A 22,146-nucleotide genomic window follows, 5' to 3' on the forward strand; every position below is an offset into this window, starting at 1 on the left:
TAAAATACCAGGAAAATATTAAACCCTAAACACACACAAAAGCCAGGTCAAAAGCACAGGAACTGCAACAAGCTGAGGAAGACTGCAAGGCAAGGGGAAATGAGCAATGTCACAAGTTAGGAAAGCAGTGAGGGAAACAGGGTTGCGGGTTTAGAAACCATAGGAAATTAAAAATGGCCTGGTGAAGGAGGCTGTGAGATTACAGACAGTGCGGTTATGCCTGTGATTGATGGCTGTTTGTAAAAACCCAGGTTATTACTTACAAATGTCCAAAAAGGATGTACTAAGATTACTCCCTGGTTGATAACCAAACTAAGTGGAAAGACCTGCATCCTAAAATGCTCCCTCCTCTGCACTCTGACTCCTATTTGTTGAACAATGACCGTAGCTAGCTGGCTAGTTAGACCCAGCCAACCCACAGCCTACAACTGGGCACGTACAGCTCAGTCTGGGAGGGCTGCCTGCCGTAGATCTCTGGAGTTTTCAAAGAGCTCCAGGATGAGGTGTTTTGTTGCTCCAGTCTTTCTCCTGCCCTGCCTGTCTGAAAGGAGGGAGTACAGCTAATTCTCTTGTCTGGGCTCTGCAGTGCCTGTGTTCTGGCAGGTCTGGGGTCTGTACAGGGGTTGGCCAATCAAAAGCCCCCCTGCCGAGACGCTTTGTTCCAGCCCAGCGCCCTGCTCAGGGGTGCCCCCCCCCCCCCCCAAACACACACACACACACATAGCCACCGCTGAATACTGATGCAGCTGCCGCTTCACTTCTAAAGCTTAGCACAAACTCTACGCAGACGCAAAATTCAGAGTGTTGCAATGTTGTTTTGTCACAAAGGGGGCGGGTCCTTTGTAATAGACTCCGGCATTCAACATACTTTTTAACTTCCTGAAAATGCTCCGTATCATTCCTTCCGCAGCCGCGGGGGCAGTGTTGTCGCTTGGTTCCTTGATCTGATCTCTAGGCTATTCGTCAAAGTAGCCCATTTTGGATTGATAACCAAATATAATCTCAGCAACTGTTCAAATAGTAAACCAAACAAGAAGAATCCACCCAAAAAATGATTTTGTTTAGAAGTAATAAGTAGTTATTACAGGATATTGTGAATTGGTAAAACCTGCTATAGGCAACTTGCTAGCCATGTGCTTTTTTACTCTATGACCAAAACATGACATTCTATTTTTAGCTGATATGGGAATGAATCTACAAGCAGCACATCAAACCGGGATAATGTTGTAGGTTACACAGGCAAGTAGAAGAATATTGCCAGGGCATATTTTTGTATTATAAATCAGATCATTTCACATGGAGATGTGGGAATCTAAAAAGGCTAGCTAGCTTGCTTGCTATGTTTTTAGTCCAGGCCAAAGTGAGCTAGCCAGCCTACCACTAGCTACTACTAGCAAGGGAAGGTGATACTTCCTTGTTTCCACAAAATGAAAAAACAAATGAAAAATGTTGCCATCGCCCCCTCGTGAATGGGAGTGGGACCGGCGAGCATATAATTTTATCAAAAAGTGTCCCCCCCTACTCCAAAAACAATCCCACCACCCATGTGCACGCACATAGATCAACAGAGTTATACTTGTAGTAAACTTAATCCCCCACCATACTCCCTCCTCTCAAATACAGACCACATCTACACACACACCATCCTTATGCTCTGCTTCTCCCTCTTGCCAACATCCTACACTTTGTCCTTTTCTCTCACAATTTTCGCAGCGTCGGGAATAATGTATACAGACAAAAGGCCAACCCACACAAAGCATGCAATAATTTATGAACACAAAACAGAGGCTCATAAAATCCACCCACACACAATCATCACTCATACAGAGTGTGGTCAGAGAGGCGCTGGGCGGAAGGCTATAACAGGTGTCTCTCCATGCAATCTTCAAGTCTCGGAATAACAACCAACAGAACCAATCCTCTCAGCAGCACAATAGCAATGCTTTTCACACATTCAACAAGGCTGTGGTTCTTTCACTTCTCAGAGGATTTAAGAAGTAATGAATTCTAACCAGGACCTAAAATCAGAACACCAAAAATGTTACACATTTTCAGCAACGGAAAAGTAAAATATTCAACACCCTTTAGCCTTAGTCCTCGCATTTCATCTAGTCAGCAATTACTGAAATGGCTATTTGTGAAATAATTGGTTTTTGGGGGCAGAACCAATCTTTTGTGTTAGTCTTCCAAAATTGGCAGGTATGAACTCTGACAGAAAGGGGAGGTGTATATGCCTTCCATGCTTAGAATATGTGTATTTATGATTGGGACTTGGAGACTGTCCCAATCACCCAACCCAACAGTCATTTGAAAATCAGCCAGTGTGGCCCTCCAGTAAAATCAATATCACCTGTGACCCATGGCTTGCCCTCAATAGCTGTGCCCCCCGTGGAGTGGGGGGAGGTGGTGCTCTGGGCCCTCTGTCATGCTAATGAGCGACTCTGCCCTTAACGACCCAGACATCTGCTGGCTGTGTGTGTGTCAAGCCCCACATTCAATTTGTTCCCCAGAAACAAAAAGCAGATAAGACCCTTGAGGCCAGTCAGGACGTTTGTGTGTATGCGTGCATAAACGGTGTTATTTGAAGAAGTGTCTATACCCTTGTTATTGACGTTGTGTATGGGAAAGTGTGAAAGACATGGGAAACCTTGATTTAATTTAAATATGTGTGCAATCATTACTGCATTGACGAGTAGATGTCAGCTTTGGCTAGAGACAGGTGAAGAGGGTGCTCTTGTGTGTTCACTCTGTGTGCTTGTGGTGCAATGTGTGAGTAACAGAGCGATTGAGCAGGGGTGGGAGGGAGTTTGTTTAATGGGCGAGACAGGGGACCATGGGGATTAAGTTCCCCCAGCTGGAGGCTTTACAGAAAAGGCTGGGGGCTGTTCTGTTAATTCAAGTGGGCTTAATAATGCCTGTGCACCCTCTTCCCCTCCATCCCTCCCACCACTACATCAAATCTGGGAGGAAATGCATGATAAAGGGCGACAAGCAGGGAAGATGTGTGTGTGTGCACTCATGCAAACTTGTGAGTCACAGCCAACATTGCTGTATAGCCAATAGGTTTGTGAGATTTTACTCCCATACTACTACATTTAGCAGTGTCGGCTACATGCTGTTCTGTGGGTCCTATTTACAGCAGAAACTGCTTTGAAGATGCATAGGATTAAACAGGCTCCACACAATATGGTAAACACAAACATCTGGGTCAGACTGCAGCCACTTCCAAATTAAGATTTCTTCACTTAAACCAACGGATTCTACTGACCCACTATAGTGACTGAGCTCTTTAGGAAAAAAATTGCATATTCATTATTTAAATGGTGTTAATCTTTTCCCTGGGTTATCTGTCAACAATCCATCATCTGCCATTTGTTTATCTGTGTTACAACCAAATGTATGCAAATACACCTGGGTCTAACATCTGGCGTTGTCCCTGGTAACAGGGGTTTGAAAGATGAGTGATAGTTCTGTAACTGCTACACTTCTGCAAGAATCCTATGCACATTCAGTTTCTTAAATCCATTACAATTACAACACCTTAATTGCACAGGGGATGCAGGCAAAATAACTTCCAATTTAATTGATTTACCATGAAATATACCAGGCTAATTACAAAAATATATAAGGTGAAACACTCTGCTTTAAGCACTCCTAGCTAAATCACCTTTGAGGCATTTCTGAACTGGGTGAGTTTGAGAGATCCATCTCCCCTGTCAGGCTCCAGTTTAAGTCTTCCATCATAACGGTTCTAATCTCAGACAGTCATATCTATAGCTGTCACATATTTCCAACCACAGGGCCTGTGGCAGCCCAGCCAGCAGCACTGTTCAGTTTGATTTAAAGAGGGCTTCAGCAGCACAAAGTGGAGGTGGAACATTAACTACTTATGCTCCAAGGGTGAACCAACTGCTGTAGCTCTCACAATGCGTCGCACTAAATCCATAATCCACGTTTTTAATCCTGTGTGTTGGGTCTTAATACTCCAATCAAGTAGCATAAGGGCACTGAATTGGATTAGGGGGAAAAAACAAGCGACAAATGGCCAGGTTCTCACCTTGGTAAAGGTGACTGAACCCCAGTGCACCACGTCAGAGATGACTGGCTAGCTACAGCACCAAGGCATCTTCTCCAACCTAGGGTCATTGGAATTGCAGAAAAGTGGATGGAATCCCAGAATCCAAAACTTTTTTTTATTTTAAAAGCTAAATCAACAAACGCAAATATACAAAGTGCAACATGTAAAGTGTTGGACCCATGTTTCATGAACTGAAATAAAAAAGACCACAGAAATGTTAGCATACGCACACAAATTTATTTACATCCCTGTTATTGAACATTTCTACTTTGCCAAGACAATCCATACACCTGACATGTGTGGCATATCAAGAAGTTGATTAAACAGCATGAACATTACACAGGTGCACCTTGTGCTGGGGACAACAATAAGGCAACTCTAAAATATGCAGTTGTCACAACACAATGCCACAGCTGTCTCAAGTTGAGGGAGCATTAAATTGTCATGACTGCAAGAATGTCCAACAGAGCTGTTGCCAGAGAATTTCATGTTGATTTCACTACCATAAGCCGCCTCCAACGTTGTTTTAGACAATTTGGCAGTATATCAAACCAGCATCACAACCGCAGACCACGTCAGCTTAGGATCCCTACCTGCGGGATAGTCAAGGGGGGGGATTGCTGAGGAGTATTTCTGTCTATAATAAGCCATTTTGTGGGGAAAAACAAATTCTGATTGGCTGGGCCTGTCTTCCCAGTGGGTGGGCCATGGCTGCGCCCCTGCCAATCAGAAACCCATAGATTAAGGCCTAATGAATTTATTTCAATTGACAGATTTTTTTCTCTGAACTGTAACTAAGTAAAAAAAAAGGGGGAAATTGTGCATGTTACGTTTATATTTTTGTTCAATATACGTGTTATTTATTGGAAGCTCTGTTTAACACCAGTTTGTTATGTAAAAGTAAAAGTCAGTGGTCGTATCCGAATACCCATACTTGCATCCTAAAATAGGTTGCCGTTTGAGTATGCAAAAAAGTTTAATAGTATGCGACATTTCGAAAATAGAATATACTTTAAAATGACAACAGCTGATCAATTAGATATAGGGATGCTCTTCCGAAATTAATGAATTGCAGGAAACAACGTAATAGTGCATGAGGCATTATCAGTATACGGAAATGTTTAATAGTGTATGATTTTTAAAAATGTTTTAAATCGAGTATGGTTCAAATGTCAGGAAGGTAAACTCATTTCTGCCATCTCGTAGAATTCAATGCACACTTTCCCACAATGCATTGGAAGAGGTGGGCTGTGCGTGCCCTAGTTCTCTTCAAGTAGCCAACACTAGGCCAAATTGGGAAGATGCTGAATGTGTGGTGTTCAAATATACGCCAAGTAGTTTTGTTCTCCTTACAATGATCACAAGTATTGCATCGTAGGCTACATCTTTGAAAATAAGTGTTGTTTTTTACCCAAAGTGGATTTCTGTTCTCTTGGCCTTAGAGTTTTGAACTAAATACTAAACAATCTTAATTTTTTGAATGTGTCGGTAACGGGTACTCAGGATGTGGCTGCGTTATTAATGTCATGTAAAATCAGGCCTTCTGATTTGAACATATGGATTGTTTTAGTTTGCAGGCTAGGCTACCTATTTAATTAATGGATCAAGCCGTAGCAGTCATTCTGATTTTGTTCCCAATGATCAGTGCTTTAGCGTATTGTTGTTGTCCAGCGGTTCTGAATTTGCAATGAACTCGACTGTCCACGTTCCTGTGCAACAGCCTTTTGATTTGAACATTTGAAAAGTTAAGGTGTGTGTATCAGGCTATTTGATTTCATTTGTTACAGCACTTTGGTTTCACGAATAAATGTTGAAATGGAACCAAATGATCCATTTCTATCTTCAGTCCTTTTTAAATAGCAGATGGGCTATGGTATAGGTTGAATGTGATAGTCTGCCTATAACCAGCCTGACTAGGCCTATAATTCTTATTCTGTTTAGAGCAATTAATCAAATTGGAAAATGTGCCATTATCAGGCTGGTTAATGCGATGCATGTCTGGAATTTGGAAAAATTCACCCACACCTCGGCCCACCCCACCTACACAGCCAGTCGGGAGGAGCTACTGCGTGGCATACTTTTTTATTAAAACGGTACGTGCTACATAGTATGAAAAGTTGAGTCCATAGTATACCGTTTAAGTACGTAGTATGCTAGCATGGTTATTTATTTTCAAAACACAGCCAATCATTATAGAAGATAGAATGGAGATACCTTTGGGTTGCAGGCCTATCACACAAGCTGTTCCACTCCTGTTGCGGGTGAGAGACATAGAGGCAACCCACCAACTGTAATCAGGTTGAACTCTAATGCTGAGTCTAACTCAGTCAGCGGAGGGATTCTGGAGAGTGCGATGGGGAGCCAGTAAGATCTCACACAATTACGAGCGCTTCACTTCTCCTCTGCACACTGATGAGGTGTGAAGTGGCAGGAGCGGTCCTCTCAGACAACGCCAGCCTCAGAACAGAGCTGCATGCCGCGGCTGCACTGACTGATGCAAAAAGGCACACCATTCATGTCATGAGACATCCAGGCTCTAGCCTGAGGAAACAACTCTTACCCCTTCTGTGTTAGAACTGGCGACGACAAATCAGTGCAAGTGCACCGCGGCAACATAATAGTCCTGCAAAAAACTTGTTCTCAACTGGCCTACCTGGTTAAATAAAGGTGAAATAAATCAAATTGGGTTTACCTACATTTTATTCTCAAGCTTTCATTTTCAGTTATATTTGAGCTCAATTTAGCACAAGTGATGTGAACATTTCAAAAATGGATGTTTACTGCAGTGTTTATTTTTTATCTAAATGAATAGACAAATGTGTCAGTTGTGTGACCATGGGGAGAGAACCCGCTTTTTCCAGAGACCAAAGTTTGTTACCATGGAAACTTGGGATTTAGGAAATAAACTGGATGTTGGCCTATTCCAGTCATCAAAGGCAACCGACCACCAGAGTTACTTGTTTTCATGCTTGCAAATATGTGTTCCATTACCAATGTCAAGGCACAACATAAACCTGCTACATTTGGGTTGCAGGCCATGAATCACAAGCCAGTACCAGCACTACCCTTCATTATTATTCTGGATACTCCGGTAGATGGATACTTCACTTACGTATTTTATTGTCAAGAGCAGGGATGGGTAACTCCAGTCCTCATGGGCCTTATTGGAGGTACACTTTTTGCCCCAGCTAACACACCTGACTCCAATAATCAACTAATCATGATCTTCAGTTGAGAATGCAAATACACAATAAAAATATAAAACGCAACATGTAAGGTGTTGGTCCCATTTTATGAGATGAAATAAAATATCCCAGAAATGTTCCATATACACAAAAAGCTTATTTCTCTCAAATTGTGCACACATTTGTTTACATCCCTGTTACTGAACATTTCTCCATTGACAAGATAATCTATCCACTCGACAGGTGCAGCATCTCAAGAAACTGATTAAACAGGATGATCATTACACAGATGCACCTTGTGCCGGGGACAATAAAAGGCCACTAAAATGTGCAGTTCTCACAACACCACAGATGTCAAGTTGAGGGAGCGTGCAATTGGCATGCTGACTGCAGGAATGTTCACTTCTCTATCATAAGCTGCCTCCAACGTCGTTTTAGAGAATTCGTCAGTACAGCAAATCGGCCTCACAACAGCAGACCACGTGTATGGCGTCTTGTGGGCGAGCGGTTTGCTGATGTCAACATTGTGAACAGAGTGGGGGTATATGCTACAGACAACAAACACAATTGCATTTCATCAATTGCAATTTGAAAGCACGGAGATACCGGGACAAGATGCTGAGGCCCATTGTAGTGCTATTCATCCACCGCGATCACCTCATGTTTCAGCTTGATAATGCATGGCCCCATGTCGCAAAGATCTATACACAATTCCTGGAAGCTGAAAATGTCCCAGTTCTTCCATGGCCTGCATAATCAGACATGTCACCCATTGAGCATGTTTGGGATGCTCTGGATTGACATGTACAACAGCGTGTTCCCAACAATATCCAGCAACTTTGCAGAGCCATTAAAAGAAGAATGGGACAACATTCCACAGGCCACAATCAACAGCCTGACCAACTCCATGTGAAGGAGATGTGTTGCACTGCATGAGGCAAATGGTGGTCACACCAGATACTGACTAGTTTTCTGATCTATGCACCATTTTTTTTAAAGGTATCTGTGACCAACAACTGTGAATACATCTGTGAAATCCACAGATTATGGCCTAATGCATTTATTTCAATTGACTGATTTCCTTATACGAACTGTAAGTCAGTAAAGTCTTTGAAATTGTTGTATGTTGCATTTATATTTTTGTTCAGTTTAAGTCAGCTGTGTTTGCTAGGGATGAGGAAAAAGTGTGGCACCACTCTGGCCCCCAAGGACTGGAGTTTCTCACCCCTGGTCAAGAGAATCACATAGACATCAGTCATTGTCAAAGGAAGTAACATCAAATTATAGGTCACTGGCAGTTCTGATTTCTGAAGTTTAATCAACATCGGACACGAACTAAGTCTCACTCAGAGGGTAAAATCAAGGGCTTGTTAATCCTTGAATGTTGCTATGGAAGGCACTTTTGTGCAAGTCAATAAGAACTTTTGGGGAAAGTTGATAAGCCCCCCCAGCATCTCCAAAGCAAATCTGAAGTTGATTTCAAGGTCAAAATAAGACCTTTGGGAATGTAGTTCCTGTACCATCCCTGCAAAGTCCCAACTTCTTCAATGTCATAATTTGGGGCTCCCTGTGCAAGTCATCTCTCCACTGCATACATGATTTTGTTGGGCTTCTATGCTTGTGTCTAAAGTAAAATAGCCATTCTCTCTAGTTACATTACCCATCTGGCTTGAAATCCAAATTAATTTACAATGCAAATCATGTTGATTCTGTACTGAACATTACTACTCTTGGAATTGTTTCACTGATGTTTGATGCAAAAACCTGGATATGAGCATGATTATGAATTAGTGTAAAACAACCTGTGAAATCCCATTCAACATAGGCATGCAAATGTGTGAGCACAAGTAAATAGGCAAAATAAGGAACGCTGGTGGTTACGCATGAGTAACTTCTATCTGGTTTGGTAATCAAATTACCCCAGGGGGTGTCTGTTTAATTCAGAGCTGAAACGACATTTGACAATCCGCTTCTCTTGGTGTAGTGACATGCTGAGGGCATAAAAACACTAGTCATGTCAAAAACCTTTGACATAATACAAAGTAACTAGCACGCGAAGTAACTAGCTTGCTCATTGTATAACTACCTAGCGAGATACAATGTAACTAGCACGCGCACACAAGTTCAGTGCAGAAAATAATCCTAAAAAAACTGCAAGTGCGTCTGAATATTAAATTCACTTACTGAATGTCTGGATTGTGGAAACATCATGTCAATTCCTTGTTTATTGTTTTCCTTTCCAAATACGATGAATGAGGAAGATTCTAAATGCTGACACAAAAATATTGGCTTACGTTGTTCCTCTCTTTGTCCGTATTTGCAACCTTGAATCTAGCCAAGAATCGCACGAGTTGACCAGATAGCTAGTTAGCTCTTGTCCCAAAATTGGTGATGCAGTTGGCGTTAGCTAACTAATATGTTTGTCCAGGTGTAGATCTTTCGACAGGGGTAGCCTAACGTTATTAGTTATCTGATTTAATTTCGTTCTCTCTTTGTTGATGAACTAGCTACAAACCTCAACCATTTGAATGGTCCTCGCTTAATTCTTCAAAGGCTGTCGCTCAAAATGATTCATCACTGTTGCTAGCTTTCAGCCTGTAGTAGCTAGCTAGGTCACGTTAGCTTACGTACTAGCTAAATATAATATGCATATAGCTAACACTTATATTGATATGTCTTGTCGTGGTTTGTTTTGTTCAATCTTCATTCGCCGTGTATTTTAGCAAACGCAACAAAGCCAACGAGCTATATGTCCGCTAACACCATAAAAGCTTCAGTGGAAAAAACAGCTTGGTTCGCAAAAATAACAAAATGGACCTCCGGATTCGCTTAAGTTGAATCCTCCCCGTTTCTTCACAACAACCAAAAAAATACCAAGTAGTACGAGTAAACAGTTGTCGCAATAAAAGTATTTAAGCATTAATCATTACAATAACAAATCGCGTAGGAAACTTTAAATTATACACTCGCTCAGCTTCAATATCTCGCAGAGCCCTAGCCGAACAGTCAATGTATGGCAGTTGCGGGGCTGAAGACATTCCATTCCTGGGGCAAGGTGCGACGTTACAAAACGCCCAACGTAGAACTCGAACGCACAGAACAAATCATATTCTATGGGAGAATCTCAATTGATTTCTCCTCGCGTCCTCTATCCTAGCCTCTTCAAAACTCATCGATTGAGCAAGCTAGAGGTCCAACCCCTTTCTCCTCCAATGGGGTTTGAGGCGGCGAGGAGAGAGGACGCGAGGATAAGTAATTGAGATTCTCCCTTTGTCAATTGGAATATTGTTCTAGAAAATGTATTTCTATCTGAAACTTTCTACGTTTCACTTCTGAACATGCCCAAACAACATCCCATTGGATGGCTAAAGAACTAGCGCCCCTCGTGGAAGTGAACACCAAAATTCCACTTAAAATTAGTAGTTGCATGTGTGTTTTCCATCGTTTCCCACTGAGCAGTGGTATTAACAAATGTCAACCACATAAGAAAATGCATCAAGTGTATGTTTTCTGGTTTCCTATTTGTTCAAATCATAAAACATCATACTGTAGGCGCTACATAGGCTATGTATCAAAAGCTCATTCGGAAATTGTTCATAATAAAGAAAACACTAGCATAGAGTATAGGAACACATTTTATTCCAATTAAAAACAGATAATTTTTCTTTGAAGGAGAAGGCTATGAAAATCATTTTCATGTTTGAATGAGGTTCAGGCAACAGTGGTTGAAATGAAACATACAAAAGAGAAATATGGCTAAAATACTGTAAATCAATAACCATTAGGACCCTTTTCTGGAGGGCTTTGCATTAATACCGTTTCCTCCCCTTCTAGCCCCAACAAACACATGCAATTAAAATTACATTTAAAAAACAGCAGTTCATCATAAATCCTAAATTCAGAATAAAGTTGTCCATATTCATTTATCTTAATCACGTACTTAGTGTTTATTTGTTTTAAAAATTTGACCATGAAATACATATGTCCTTTTTATGATTTTTCACATTGGCACTTGTTTAGAGTCTGGCTCTACAAAGAAAGGGGATTGGCACACTCATTATTGTACATAATTTACATTTGTTATACTTAAAAAAGAAAACAAAATACATTACTTTCAATTTACACACCACTAGACAAAGTTTATTTAACCTCTTATTTAAAAAATCTATCATATTAAGTGGTCCTAAATACAAGTGTTCAGGTAACGTCTGACTTACAAAAGAAACAAAAAAGATGCAAAGATAGCTTTTAGTATTTCTATGCATCAATCACATCAGTATCGATCTCAAGCAAAAGCATTAACCATCAAAAGTGTACACATCTCATAGTACCGACAAACGTGCTTGTAAGTTGCATGAATGCAGGCAGTCCCATTGCTGCAAAGCAGGTTCAGTGCATTGACCCGGAACAAATAAAATATAATAGATCAAGTAAGGGGAGAGAACATCTGACATTCTAAAACACTATATTAATTCATTCACTGATTAATCCAGCTGCTATAGTATATTGCCCTTCCGGTACCTTCACTTGGCAAAGTATTACAATAAATAAAGCTGAACAGGCTTATTTCAAGGGAAACTGTCTGGAAGAGTGGTCGCAACTGTTTGTATATAACGGTATTCAGTCTATGGCACGAACATGCTTCTAGTAGTGTATCCCTTCAACAAACCCCACAGTGCTGGTTTTAATGCTGACAGTACTTCTCTTACATGTTCTCTTACTAGTTATTGTGATGTTCAATTAGTGTGCTATACAGGGTGGACATAACACTGAGCTACATACAACACACTGTCCATAGTCCATGTGGTGAAAACCAGGGTACTTTGTGTAAACCGACACACTGACTGTATGCCCATAGAAACAGCAGGGTGGGAGGCCTGCACTGGACCTTTTTTTTTTGGGGGGGGGGGGCTGAAAAACCACACAGCACATCATACACCTCAAACCCACTGGAGCACAAGCTGATGCAGGTGCCTACAGGAAAGAGAGTACAATGAAACAAAAGAAAAGCACAATCACTTACTGGGGGGTTACACGCATGAAGAGAGCCCAGCATGAGAAGAACTAAACCCTACCTATGCAAGTAAACCACAGGTCAAAAGGGGATGACTGTGCTTCTTGAGGTAACAGAGCAGCAGAGAAGCTGTAACCACTAAAACAATTCAAAAACAAGCTGCCATGTTGGTGGAGATCTAAAGTACCAGAGGCAACATCTCAGTCCAGCCTGCTCTGACAAGAGACCTTCGTACTCCTAAGAGAGAACTGACAACTTGCCCACAAGCTCAACAAGGTCAACCAAGATCATCCATTCTGGCATATGCAATCATGAACAAAAGTCACATTTTCAAATGTCTAATTAAGTCAAAAGCCTCATCTGCAGTTGCACAGGAAGCATTCATATTTCTGCTTTGTACGTACATTTCACAAATAATGTGGTATATAAAGTATTGGCTGTGGGGAAATTAATTAAAAGAAAGGCCTTCAAATGCATCCACCTGTGGCTTGGCCAAATGACAAGGCATTACAAAATGTCCAACACGTTTAAAACTTTTGTAACGTAATACTTCCCACCTGCAGTAAAAGCAAAATTTATAGGAGGCGAGTTTGATAAGGACTCACCCCGTTCCTGTCCAAAGGACCAAAAACTGCCCTTTAACAAAGTGACTTAACATGTTTTCATGTCTTAAAAATGGTTACCTTGTTAAATCATTTGTACACATTTTAAATGGCTTTTACAGAATTTTATGTTTTTACAAGGAAAAGTACTTTTATTGATGGTTGTTTCGATTGTTTTTAACATGTACTTTTTAACAAATTTAAATGTAATATTCAAATGCTGTTTTTATGCTTTTATGCCGTTTTTATGTGTATTAAATGTTTTAAATATATAAATGAGCTGTTTTAAAAGGAAATGTGACAACTCTTCCAAAATATATATATTTTTATAGAAATGTCCATTAGTTACACCAACTCTGGTGTTTATGTTATGAGGCAATGTATAGGGAAGGTAAAAGTTGGATATTTCAGCCAGGCTAGTATACAGTGGACATATTAGTAAAGTGGATTGATGAGTATACTCAGGATATACCCAAAACATCCCTAGGTTGCAGTTCAATATACTTGTAAATGCACAGCTAGAGCTTAAACAGAGCACAGATAACTTGGCAGGGTAATTGCTTGCCAAGTAGAATGAGAAATACTTGGCACCAAACATACAAGATATGAACAACAAGTCTGTCATGATGATAACTAAAGTTTTCTGTTAAGTTTCACCTGACCATTCTAACCCAAAGCTCTTTGGAGTGCAAATAGCACCGTGGCAATCAAACGTCTTTCTACAAAATACCCCTGTCCAATCCCAGTCATGGTCATTCTTAGTGTACAAAAGGTGAAGCATAGAAACATGATTAGCAGGGGATGTAAAACTAACTACCCACAACAATGGAGTAAAGTCACGCTGAAGAAGACATGATTCGTGACATGAGTGGCAGGTGGAAAAGGAAGAGCACACTGAAGATTGGCTGAGACAGGCAGCTGTGAGACTCCCATCACCTTGTGGTTTTACTAGGCTCTGCTCTGGGCCCGAATGGGCTGTTAAATGTTTACAGGCAAATATCCAGCAGAAGTCATCCTCCAATGCTAACTGGTGTCCCTGGACAGTTCGCACTCTGAACCTGTGGCAATAGCCTTCCATCTGGCGTCAACACACCCCAACACTGGCTCCCTGATTCAGAAAACCACTTTAAATTGCACCTATTGCACTATATATCAGTCATTTCATTCTGTCAACTTTGCTAGCCCTAGTAATGAAAACTCACCCGAATTATGTTGCAAAAACAAAATAGCAAATCTATTGACATTGTTAGCTATGGAATCTTAAGAACTCTAACCAAGCAAGAGATGAGATATGGGATAAAAAAGAAAACCAAAAAAATTCTTACATTTCAAAAATGCAAACACGAACCAGTTAAACCTTCAACCACTGATAAGTCTTTTTTTATTTTACTATTTGCATAAAGCGCCAACCCTAAATGGAAATTCATCTTCTCAAGCATTTCAAAATTGAAATGGAACAGAACTGCAACAAAGTATGAAGTCTCTAACGAAAGGTAAATGACTTGCCGATGAAACATGTTTTTACAGCAGTATGAACCCCCCTCCCCATCTGATGGAGACACCTGGATGGAAGCAGGGAGGAAGAGTTAGACCAACAACATCTAGAGATCTGGTCCATAAATTAAACAAAAAAATATACTATTTACTCTTAATAATCACTACTGTTTCTCAAAATATTGGCCAAATTGGAAACAATATCCAGTGCCTTTCCAAAAAGAAGCTGCACTGACAGTGTGTGGAGGACCAGCTTGTGACTTAAGTTAGCTGGAAAGCGGTAGTAGCAATTGTAGTAATCAATAAACTAAAACAATTCTTAATATACACAGATCAATTTACTTCATCTCTCCCACCCTTGCTCTGTCTGTGTGTGAGCATCCACTTGCTTGTATTACACACACGTTTTACATTCAACAGTGCAAGGTGTCTTCCAGTCTGGGGGAGGTGTGTGTTTTTCCACACACCTCAAAAGACCATGTAGAGTAGATCTTCCCAACACACCTAAGCACCACCTGCCCCTGCTCTGATTCAATTCTATGCAGTTACCCACAACCCCCTGCAGACTGGTGGGTCCCCAGCCCCCACTCCTACCCTGTAGGCAGAGGTGAAGGGGGGACGACGACACCGGCTTTTCTGTTCTCCAAAACCTCAGCTTTCCTTCCTTTAAATCACACCAGCACACAAGCCACCAAATCAAAATAGCACTCCACCCCCCCAAACCCCCCCCCCCCGCTCCTTTAAGAGGGGTGACCCAGAGGCCTGAGCCGCATCGGGTGACAAATGAGACCTGTCAACCACCCAGGCAGGTCATGGCAGCCTTGGAGCAGATGTGTGTGTGTGTGTGCCATCAGGAGGGGCATGGGCTGCAATAGGAAGAGAGGAATTGGGGCGGGGGGGGTGGGGGGGTGACTGGAACTGAAAAAACACACCCAATTAAACCATAGACAAGGAGCAGGAGAATGTTGGGGCCATGGGTGGATAGAGCCTGGGATCTATTAAGAGTGTGTGTGTGTTTGTATTTATATATTGGTGCATGTGTTCACATGCGTATTTTAGTGCAGACCTGTGTACTGTTAAATTTGTTGGTGTATAGATGTGCACTCTGCTGTGCGTGGGATGCAGGTCTCTCTCTCGCTCAACTTCTCTCTCTCTCTCACACCAGGTTGTACTCTTTGAGGTTGAGCTGCAGGATGGTGTCTTTGACAGCGGCGAACACAAAGCGGATGTTCTCCGTGTCCGTGGCGCAGGTGAAGTGGGAGTAGATGATCTTGTCGCTGTCCGGGTTCAAGTCCACAAACATCTTCAGGATAAACTCACGGCCCGCTTGGGCGTCTCTCTGCGGACCTGGGGGTACACACACGGGTGAATGCACACACACACACACTTATTCCAAAGCCACAGGCAACGGGTACACATCACTGGGTCCCTGTTCTACCGGCGAACACAAATGGCATTTCAAATTGAATTGAAGAGACGTTACACATGATCTCGAAAGGTAAGTGATTTAAATCCAAGAAAGAAAATAAAGTACAATGCAGAAAAACTTCAGTTAACTATTTACAGGTGATATATACAGACTATACGTATAGAAAGGGGCAGATCAGCCTATGGTGTATAATATCAGGATGCACTACTGCAACACGCTTCGAATACTAGTCTTCAGGAAGCAATGTGGACAGAAGCTTGTCTCTACAAATAGAGGTGGGGACAATATAAACCATATACAAAATACGTACAACGTTATCACGTCAATGTATAAAGGCAACATGAATAATAGTGCACAAGAATAAATACAAAGTTAGTGCGTAAAAGGAGGGTCTATTTGAATAGCGTGCGTGAAAGGCAGCTTATGCACTGATGCGTAAAACACAAAGATGCACATAAGGGTTATCAAATAAAGTCTGTGGAACATGGAAAAACAAGGCTATATGGAACAACTTTACTCACTCTGAGAAACAAGCGCTTAACAATCTCCAGAATGACATCTCTATAGTAATCTGCCCAGCGGACAAGGGAGTGGCTGTTACGGTACAAGACTACTCTGTCTATAAGACTGAAATACTCAGGCAACGGAACTATCAGATATTCTATAAGAGACTAACTACAAACGCCACAAAACTGCTTTTGGCTGAAATTTAGCAAACTCTTACTGAGGGCCTGCGCAAAGATGAAATCACCAAAAGAGAACAGATTGTTGGTGCATAAAAACAGTGCCACGCCGGTAATCTACACAGTTCCTAAAATACACCCAAAAAACATCTGAATCCCTGGACGACTGATAGTGTTAGGCAATTACTCCCCTTTGGAACCCGTCACAATTCGTGGACTACTACATCAAACCATAAATACCTCTGCCCTCCTATGTGAGAGACTCGTCTGACCTTATCTTACCTGCAATAGCGCCCACCCAATACACAGGTCGTCACTCCGGTCTCCTTTGATGTTGAATGACTGTATATCAACATCCACCAAAATGTTTGAAAAGGACTTCTACTTTAAATGAAAAGGACTTGCAACGGGTGCTGCTATGCTTTCGAAATATAGTGTTTGACCCCCCAAGTCAACCCTTTCCTACCGAAAGCAATGGGTTGGTACAAGTACATAGACAACATACTGATGCTGTGGACAGGCAGTGACCAATAAACTTTGATTTGATTTATAGAAAAGAAACCGAACACATTACTATTGGTTACCAGCTACCACCCGAGCACACAAGACAGTCTCCCTGTCGAGCAGTTTGCTCGTCTCAGGAGACCGTGCTCGGACAGAAGTAAGTTAATTGAAAAAGCCAATGACATGAAATAAGGTTTACGGAGAGAGGATACAGTCAAAATGTCATTGATCATAACTATTGCTGAAAAAACTTAGGTGTTATGGATTTGCATCCTGTGCCTTATGGATTGAGAGTTACGCATCTAAAAGAAGGCAGAGAGTTTTCCTCAATGGAAGCCTATCTCATGCAAATTCAGTTGAGTGTGGTGTACGCAGGGCAGCCGGCCAGGGCCATCGTTTTCTGTTTTTACAAATGACCTTCCACTGACCATGAATAAAGCATGTGTCTATGTACGCTGACGACTCAACAGTATACACGTCGGCTGCAACAGTCAAATAAATAACTGAGACACTTAATATAGAGCTCCAGTCAGTTTTAGAAAGGGTAACTAGCAATAGGTTGGTGCTAAATCTGTCAAAAAGTATAAGCATAATGTTTGTGACTAATCACTCGCTCAATGCTAAACCTCGTTTAGATCTGAATAATGTGGCTATTGAGCAAGTTGAGGAGACTAAACTGCTGGGTGTAACCCTAGATAGCAAGCTGTCATGGTCAAAACAGACTCAATGCTGCTAAAATGGGAAGAGGTCTGCCCATGATAGGGCATTGCTCTGCCACCTTGACATCTCAATCGACCAGACAGGTCCTGCAGGCCCTAGTTTTGTCACAACTGGACTACTGCCCAGCTGGTCATGTGCGGCAAAGGAGGACATAGGTAAATTGCAGTTGGTCTTGAAGAAATCAGCACTTATCTCACTTAGATGTACACAGACGGGAAGTGTCAGTAACATGCATTTCAGTCTCTCCTGGCTCAAAGTTGAGGAGAGATTGACTGCATCACTATTGGTCTTTGTGCGAGATATTGATGTGTTGAAGATCCAGAACTGTCTATTCAACATTTGGCACACAGTCCGGACACTCATCGGTACAACACAAGACAAGCAACCAAAAGTCTCTTCACACTCCCCAGATCCAGAGCAGAGGCTGGGAAACGTACAATATTAAATGAGCCATGACTACAACTCAAGTAACTCTAGGTAGCAATTAAAACAGTTTCAAAAGACAGATAAAAGAATACCTTGCTGCACAAAGGGGACTGTGAAGAGACACAGCCATTTTATATATCTTGTATTGTAATTTCCACTGTCCTATGTATTCGACCTAGATATTGTGTGTATGTACTGATATGTACACTGCTCAAAAAAATAAAGGGAACACTTAAACAACACAATGTAACTCCAAGTCAATCACAGTTCTGTGAAATCAAACTGTCCACTTAGGAAGCAACACTGATTGACAATAAATTTCACATGCTGTTGTGCAAATGGAATAGACAAAAGGTGGAAATTATAGGCAATTAGCAAGACACCACCAAAAAGGGAATGGTTCTGCAGGTGGTGACCACAGACCACTTCTCAGCTCCTATGCTTCCTGGCTGATGTTTTGGTCACTTTTGAATGCTGGCGGTGCTTTCACTCTAGTGGTAGCATGAGACGGAGTCTACAACCCACACAAGTGGCTCAGGTAGTGCAGTTCATCCAGGATGGCACATCAATGCGAGCTGTGGCAAGAAGGTTTGCTGTGTCTGTCAGCGTAGTGTCCAGAGCATGGAGGCGCTACCAGGAGACAGGCCAGTACATCAGGAGACATGGAGGCCGTAGGAGGGCAACAACCCAGCACCAGGACCGCTACCTCCACTGCCATTAGGTAGCCCGACTACCTAATGGCAGTCAGGCTACCTCTGGCGAGCACATGGAGGGCTGTGCGGCCCCACAAAGAAATGCCACCCCACACCATGACTGACCCACCGCCAAACCGGTCATGCTGGAGGATGTTGCAGGCAGCAGAACGTTCTCCACGGCGTCTCCAGACTCTGTCACATGTGCTCAGTGTGAACCTGCTTTCATCTGTGAAGAGCACAGGGCGCCAGTGGTGAATTTGCCAATCTTGGTGTTCTCTGGCAAATGCCAAACGTCCTGCACGGTGTTGGGCTGTAAGCACAACCCCACCTGTGGACGTCGGGCCCTCATACCACCCTCATGGAGTCTGTTTCTGACCGTTTGAGCAGACCCATGCACATTTGTGGCCTGCTGGAGGTCCTTTTGCAGGGCTCTGGCAGTGCTCCACCTGCTCCTCCTTGCACAAAGGCGGAGGTAGCGGTCCTGCTGCTGGGTTGTTGCCCTCCTACGGCCTCCTCCACGTCTGATGTACTGGCCTGTCTCCTGGTAGCGCCTCCATGCTCTGGACACTACGCTGACAGACACAGCAAACCTTCTTGCCACAGCTCGCATTGATGTGCCATCCTGGATGAACTGCACTACCTGAGCCACTTGTGTGGGTTGTAGACTCCGTCTCATGCTACCACTAGAGTGAAAGCACCGCCAGCATTCAAAAGTGACCAAACATCAGCCAGGAAGCATAGGAACTGAGAAGTGGTCTGTGGTCACCACCTGCAGAACCATTCCTTTTTTGGGGGTGTCTTGCCAATTGCCTATAATTTCCACCTTTTGTCTATTCCATTTGCACAACAGCATGTGAAATTTATTGTCAATCAGTGTTGCTTCCTAAGTGGACAGTTTGAGTTCACAGAAGTGTGATTGACTTGGAGTTACATTGTGTTGTTTAAGTGTTCCCTTTATTTTTTGAGCAGTGTAGTTTATGTGTGACTGTTTAAATGTATGTATTTCAGTCATTGACTAATAATTTTCTATAATATGTATTATGTCATGTGGACCCCAGGAAGAGTAGCTCATGCTTTTGCAGTGGCTAATGCGGATCCTAATAAATAACAAAATGTCATAAAATCAGCATACAAGAGTGCTTTATTCACACAGCGATACTGCTCCAACCAAGAAAAAAAACTGAAGTATCCAATACTCCCCAGGCCAACAAAATAAAAGTCCTACACAATCATTGGAGTGAAACCGTCATTGATAAACCCCTTTGTGGTAGGCTTGGGCGGTATACCAGGGTATTTGGAAATAGCCACGGGATGGTTTTTCAATACTATCCAACCTACTTATTTGAAGCTTATTTATGAAGCTTACCGTAGTTCCCCAGAACAGATGAGCCAGTCACATGCGTGTTTGTAAATAGCACAACGGGAGAAAGCGGGAGCTGGTAAATCCAGCTGTGTATTTGGTTTAACTTGCTAGTTATCTAAGTAAGTGGCTGAATTAATAAGGAGACGGGCCATCATGTAGTGTAAGCTTTCTACCGTGTTTGAGAAGTCAAAGACCTTTAGAGGAGTTCTGTATAGCTGTCACTGCTATCTTGATTTCGTCGCAGGGTTATTTTTGGGCCCCTCAGTCAGCTCCTCCCCCCTCTTCTCGGAGGAACTAGGACCAGAGCCAGTTCTTCCTTCAGACAAGCATGTTCATGTCTCTTGTTCACATTTGCTTTTAAATGTCCAAACACAAATTACATTAGGTAACTACTACCTATACTTGTATAACTTCATGAGTTGGATTGCCTGTCTTTGCAATTAGTTTATTTTTGTTTGCGCTTAATTGCAGTTAAATACACTATATATACAAACGTATGTGGACACCGCTTCAAATTAGCGGATTCGGATATAACAGTCACACCCGTTGCAGCAGACAGGTATATAAAATCGGGCACAAAGTAATGCAATCTCCAGGCCTTACTGAAGAGCTCAGTGACTTTCAACATGGCAACGTCAAATTTTTGCCCTGCTAGAGCTGCCCCAATCAACTGTTAGTGCTGTTATTGTGAAGTGGACATGTCTAGGAGCAACAACGGCTCAGCCACAAAGTGGTAGGCCACACAAGCTCACAGAACGGGACCGCAGAGTGCTGAAGTGCGTAAAAATCGTCTGTCCTCGGTTGCAACACTCACTACCGAGTTCCAAACTGCCTCTGGAAGCAACATCAGCACAAGAACTGTTAGTCTGGAACTTCATGAAATGGGTTTACATGGCCGAGCAGCCGCACACAAGCCTAAGTTCACCATGCGCAATGCCAAGCGTCAGCTGGGGCAGGGTAAAGCTCGCTGCGATTGGACTCTGGAGCAGTGGAAATGCTTTCTCTGGAGCAATGAATCATGGTTCACCATCTGGCAGTCCGACGGACGAATCTGGAATTGGCGGATGCCAGGAGAACGTTACCTGCCCAAATGCATAGTGCCAAAAGTAAAGTTTGGTGTAGCAGGAACAATTATCTGTGGCCGTTTGTCATGTTTCGGGCTAGGCCCCTTAGTTCCAGGGGGAAATCTTAACTCTACAGCATACAATGACACTATAGACGATTCTGTGCTTCCAACTTTGTGGCAACAGTTTGCGGAAGGCCCTTTCCTGTTTCAGCATGACAATGCCCCCATGCACAAAGCGAGGTCTATACAGAAATGGTTTGTCCAGATCAGTGTGGAAGAACTTGACTTGCCTGCACAAAGCCCCGACCTCAACCCCATCAAACACCTTTGAGATTAATTGGAATGCCGACTGCGAGCCAGGCCTAATCGTCCAACATCAGTGCCTGACCTCACTAATGCTCATGGCTGAATGGAAACAAGCCATCCAGGAGAGTGGAGGCTGTTATAGTTTGACGAGCAACATACTTTTAGTAATGTAGTGTACCATAGGCTTATCTGCCCCTTTTTACATGTAGTCTCTGTATATATTACCTATAAATATCTTACTGAAGTTTTTCTGCATCGTACTGGCCGCCTACATTGTTTTCTTTCTTGGATTACCTGCCATTACTTAAGTGCAAAAATAATTATAGAATGTAAAGCATGTTCTACCCATTTGGTTAATAGATCGTGTGAATTTGTTTTGCATTGCAGTTCATTGTCTAGCCACATGGTGTCCCTACATACTAACAAAAAAACATTCAGTCACATGTTCGTGCCACCTTACCTAAAGACTTAAAAATGTTTTAAAATTAACAATGTTACAATACAGAAATGACTATAATATGCATTATATTTGACAATTTGCCTAAGTAACTGCCATGGTACTGGACATGCCCACATTGGCC

The 22,146-nt window shown here is 42.3% G+C and overlaps 2 protein-coding genes across 4 annotated transcripts in view; both read right to left on the reverse strand.

The window, feature by feature from the left end:
• LOC129810676 (TLE family member 5-like) overlaps window positions 1-10,459 on the reverse strand; it is a 40,131-nt gene extending 29,672 nt beyond the window's left edge. The window contains exon 1 of one of the 2 annotated variants that reach the window (XM_055861432.1): window positions 9,448-10,459. In XM_055861432.1, the coding sequence (XP_055717407.1) occupies window positions 9,448-9,474 (27 nt within the window). In that variant the 5' untranslated portion in view covers window positions 9,475-10,459. The remainder of the gene's footprint in view (window positions 1-9,447) is intronic. The other variant, XM_055861433.1, reaches the window with a different exon arrangement.
• Window positions 10,460-10,880: 421 nt separating this feature from the next.
• Window positions 10,881-22,146, reverse strand: part of LOC129810678 (guanine nucleotide-binding protein subunit alpha-11) — a 78,879-nt gene continuing 67,613 nt past the window's right edge. For both annotated transcript variants that reach the window (XM_055861435.1, XM_055861434.1), the window contains one exon: window positions 10,881-15,720. In XM_055861435.1, coding sequence (XP_055717410.1) covers window positions 15,530-15,720 — 191 coding nt within the window. In that variant the 3' untranslated portion in view covers window positions 10,881-15,529. The remainder of the gene's footprint in view (window positions 15,721-22,146) is intronic.

Source organism: Salvelinus fontinalis, chromosome 14 (assembly GCF_029448725.1).
Source record: "Salvelinus fontinalis isolate EN_2023a chromosome 14, ASM2944872v1, whole genome shotgun sequence".
Taxonomy (NCBI): domain Eukaryota; kingdom Metazoa; phylum Chordata; class Actinopteri; order Salmoniformes; family Salmonidae; genus Salvelinus; species Salvelinus fontinalis.